Source organism: Poecilia formosa, unplaced genomic scaffold (assembly GCF_000485575.1).
Source record: "Poecilia formosa unplaced genomic scaffold, Poecilia_formosa-5.1.2 Scaffold190, whole genome shotgun sequence".
NCBI lineage: Eukaryota > Metazoa > Chordata > Actinopteri > Cyprinodontiformes > Poeciliidae > Poecilia > Poecilia formosa.
The window spans coordinates 73,998-78,498 of NW_006800129.1; the positions used below are offsets into that span (position 1 = coordinate 73,998).

General features: G+C 43.3%; 1 protein-coding gene across 1 annotated transcript; it reads left to right on the forward strand.

Moving 5' to 3' along the window:
- Positions 1 to 753: 753 nt before the first annotated feature.
- Positions 754 to 2,400, forward strand: LOC103147819 (bone morphogenetic protein 7-like). Its single transcript, XM_007566350.2, has 2 exons — positions 754 to 1,488; positions 2,390 to 2,400. The coding sequence occupies exons 1-2, from the start codon at positions 1,089 to 1,091 to the stop codon at positions 2,398 to 2,400; spliced, it is 411 nt and encodes a 136-aa protein (XP_007566412.1). The 5' UTR covers positions 754 to 1,088.
- The last annotated feature ends 2,101 nt before the right edge of the window (positions 2,401 to 4,501 follow it).

Here is a 4,501-nt window from a genome sequence, read left to right on the forward strand (position 1 = left end):
AAAATAAAAAATAAAAAATCCAACTTCTGAGCACAAACATGATGCACCACGATTGTTTAATTTACCACAGCGTTATGACAAACTTACAATAACACAATATTTGCAAAGAAAATGGGAAATTGGTTTAAAGTCTGTATACTTATACCGGTATATCTGCATACCTACTGCCTTGTTACTGTAAACTCTCCTGTATGAATTCTTTTGAGGTTCCCATGCTTGCAGTTTGGCCCTAAGCAGCCGCAAATTTTACTTATACCCTGGGGCTGGCTCTGACTGTATCTGTGCCTTTTTGACATCAAAGAACAACAGACTATAAAGCCTGGGCTCAGACCCACATGACCCCTTGTATTCAGACAGTGCACCTGCAGATTAGGCAGCGCAGCAACTGCATGTTGCAACGGCTCCCACGGTATTGAAGTGATCCCTGACGAAAACACGAAAAATTATTACTCTTTTCAATGATGTGTGCTTTCTAAGCCTTAACTGAAATCACCAGTTTTATTGTCGTCAGTGAATCCTCACAAACGAAAGGGCTTTAAATGTAACAACTCATACTGAAGCGCCGTAATACACACCCCATATTCACTTCGTTTTGTATTTTGCACGTGTCGTTTGGAGATCTTTTCCAACTGGCAACAAAGCAAAACTCGCTCTCCTTTCAGAGAGAAAGAGAGAGAGAGGGAGAGAGAGAGAGAGAGAGCATATGCGCCCTCTTCGTCCTTCTTTCCCTCCTTCTCGTACTCCTCCCAGCGCTCAGCGCCTCCTTACAACTTGTTTAGTGAAATGCATGGGCTCGCAGTCTCCTCTCCGCAGTTGCATGCTGCACCGCAGTTGGTAACTTTTGACCGCAAGGTTTTGAATGAGGATCGAGGCGCACGCTACTTCAATCCATCCAGAAAAGTGATTTATTAAAGGACTTTTTCCGCTGACTTGATGAATCACTTAGAATGGTTCCCCTCAACATGAGGGCCTGTAAGTGATTTTTGGATATTGATTACAGGGCTGCCTTGCTGTTAAGAGTTCCACATATATTTTTTTCTGAGTTTCGGCGACCCCGATATTGGCGCAATTACGCACGGAGAAGCGCAATGGCACATATTCTGGACAGGCGTGCGCCCGTTTTGCTCTTGGTGTGGAGCTACTGCGTGCTGGCGGACACAACCTTTACGAACTTCACCTTGGACAATGAGTTCCACTCAAGTTTTATCCACCGCCGGCTGAAGAGCCAGGAGCGCAAGGAGATGCAGCGGGAGATCCTGTCGATCTTGGGGCTGCCGCACCGGCCGCGACCTCACCTCCACGGGAAGCACAACGCTGCCCCGATGTTCATGCTGGACCTGTACAACGCCATGTCCACGGATGGGGACGAGACGAGATACTCTTACCCTTACAAACCCATTTTCACGACACAAGGCCCACCGATTGCCAGCCTGCAAGACAACAACTTCTTGAATGACGCTGACATGGTCATGAGCTTTGTGAATTTAGGTAAGCTTCTTTATTTATTCAAGTCTTCATCAGTCTCTTTTCTTACATTAAAAAAAAAACAAACAAAAACAACATAGCAACCTAAAAAGTATACATATATACTTTTCCAAGTTGCGTCTGCTTTTCATTTAGCTTGAAATATGTGAGGACAGCATTAGGGTCATTTTTCATGCCGTGTCATCTGTAATAGCAGCTTATGAACTCTCCCTTTGCAACACCTGTGCGCGCGCACACAATAACTGTGTTTATAAAACCAAAAGCGCAGTTTCCCAGCTAATACCAGGAGAGTCAAATTCCACTGAACCCCTTTGTTAAACAGCTGAGAGGAACTATAATTTTCAGGTGCTTTAGTTGCGGATGAGGGAGCAGCTCGCAGCTAATATGTCAGCCAGGCCTTATCTGAAGAATGAGTCAACAAAGGAATGGGTTCAAAGTGCACCACCAGGTCCTCCTTTCACTCTAATCTGGAGACATCCCTGTAGAAGCAGAGATATCAGAATAATGCCAGTCAGCAGCGATTTCAGCTGTTTGCAAATGACTGAGTTGTGACTTTGTAGCATGCACTTCACATCGGTGATTAGTTTTTTGTGTTTTGTTTTGTTTTTGTTTTATGTGCAGTGCTTTATCTCGTATTGCCCCGTTCAGGCATGGACTTCAGTTTATTTCAATCAGATTTTATTGCATGGGGATACACAATGTAGTGAATAATTGTGGAAGAAAAACTAACAGGTTTCTGAAATATTACAAATAAAAATCTGTGAAATGCGGCATGCATTTGTGTGCAGGTTCTCTGAGTTTATTTATTTATTTTTTTGAAGAACAACCTTTAGCTGTAGCTGTTGTAGTCAGTCTGGAGCACATCTGATTGAAACTGTTGCTCATTCCTCCTTAACTCTGTCAGATTGGAAGTGAGGCATCTGCGAACATCTTTTCATGTTTTACCACAGATACTCAGTTGGGCATTTGGGCTTTGACTGGTCCACTTTGACACCTCATTATGTACTGATCTGATGTGCTCTATTGTATGTAATCATGGTTGTTGTCCTGCGTTAAGATTTAAGATATCTGCTCCATTCTCAGGTGTTTTGCTGCCTTTAACAGATTTTATTTCAGGACTTCCCTTTATTTACCTCCACATATCTACTTATCAGCTCTAACTACTTTTATGCTTTGTGCTCAAGAAAATCATCCTCACAGCATGATGCTGCCAGTGCCATGTCTCACAGTGGGGATAATGCCTCGAGGGTGATGTGTAGGTAGTTTTAGTCAGTTCAGTTCCTCAAAGCACTTGGCATGTAGACCAAAATGACCAGAGTGAGTATATATATATATATATATATGGATCTCTACTTGCTTTCAATCCTGGAAAGACCATTGTGTAAGTATCTTGGCAAGACAGAGGGAGGTGACACTGGCTCCCTTCACTGCAATGTGTAATTACTGTGGGAGCTGATGTATTGTGACTATTTTCAACAGGCTGCAGCACAGATGGATTTGACCACATAAACTCACAAAGTCAAGAGGCAACGCTGCAGCAGCCTCAAGGGGTAGCGGAGCGGAGGGCTTTGGAGCCGAAAAGACAAGAGATAAACCCGCTTTTAGGGCTTCTGAAAGATGGCTTCCACCTGAAAAAGGGGAAACTGTTTTATTGAATATATGTTAAAAAGTAGCAGAAGGAAAGTCACACTTCTGTTTTTATATCTTGCAGATAATGTCATTTTAAATGACCTTTGGCCAGATGGACCCTTTAAGGCACATGTTCATGTCTCTCATTTGGACACAAAGAGGGTATTTGTGATGACATTCTGTCACATGCTGCAAATATCAGTGTTTTTTTGTTTTTTCTTTCTTTTTGCTAAATTTTGCGTTTTTATCATTAAACATTTGTGGAAGGCCTTTATTTCATTGTTTCATTACGTTTCACTTGAGAGAAGGAGGAAAAAGTTAAGGGAGAAGGAGAGAGAAAAGAAAGTGATGGCAATTAAACTGACTGTGTTTCCTCTCTAAATTCCTTCGTTTCCACATTTGCACTTTGCGGCTTTTGTTTTCTCATTTAGGTTGTCTGAGAGCTAAACAGGCACAGTTTTTATTTTAAAAAAAAACACTCCTCAAACTGCTGCATGACTCTGCATCTGTAAAGCCAACGCATACAAGTCAGACTTTGCACCCTGGTTGCAGCAAAGGCCCATTTTCATACATTGACCTCCGTCTTTGTTAGAGCCCATATAGAAGTCGCGGAGTGATTCGCTGAAGGAGCCACTAAATGACTTAATATGAATTTTTTGGCTAATCCTTCTCAACTCGCTTTGTTTTTGCTTCTTGGAGCTCTGTTGTGAGTCCAGAGGAGCCAGCTGAGGGTGTGTGTGGGTTTTTTGGGACAGACCCCAGGCCAGGGACGTCCTGTATTGAGTCACTGGAGTTTAAAAGCCCAGCTGTGTAAATGACTTACAGCATGCATTCAGAATTCACACTGCTACATGCAAACACAGGTCACCCAGGCACTGGGAGTGAGCCAGACACGATCATGCAGCAAGTTAACCCAACACTCAAGTCTCTGAAGCTGACCACACAAAATGATCCTGTCTGTCTACCTGCACTGATTATTTACGGTTGTGCTTTTGGTCTCTGGTAGCATTAGCCCTCGGCCACTGTCTGTTAAAGCATTTCCTCCTTAACAAACCGCGACTTCCGTGGCTTTTGGCAACAGCTTTGGCCTGTAAAGTTCAGCTTATGTTGAACTGATGCACACCAGTCCTTCTCGTCCCATTGGAGTAAAAACAATCACTCAGCATAGCTTGCAATAATCCCATTAAGGTCTTTTTAATCAGAGGAAACTTGCTATTGAACGTCTGCTGTCTCCATGACTAAAAGAGCAGCAGGCTCATCACCTGTGTCTGCACGTGTGCGCGTGTGTGCGAGTGTGTGAGGGAGGGAGTGGGGATCAGACCCTTTACAGTAAGATGTTATCACGAGGTATGTTAGTCACAGCTTCCTTGTTTTCCCTCTTCTCATG

What these genes read in the sequence shown, in the direction of transcription:
- LOC103147819 (XM_007566350.2), top strand. Translation starts at nt 1,089, where the DNA reads ATGGCACATATTCTGGACAGGCGTGCGCCCGTTTTGCTCTTGGTGTGG.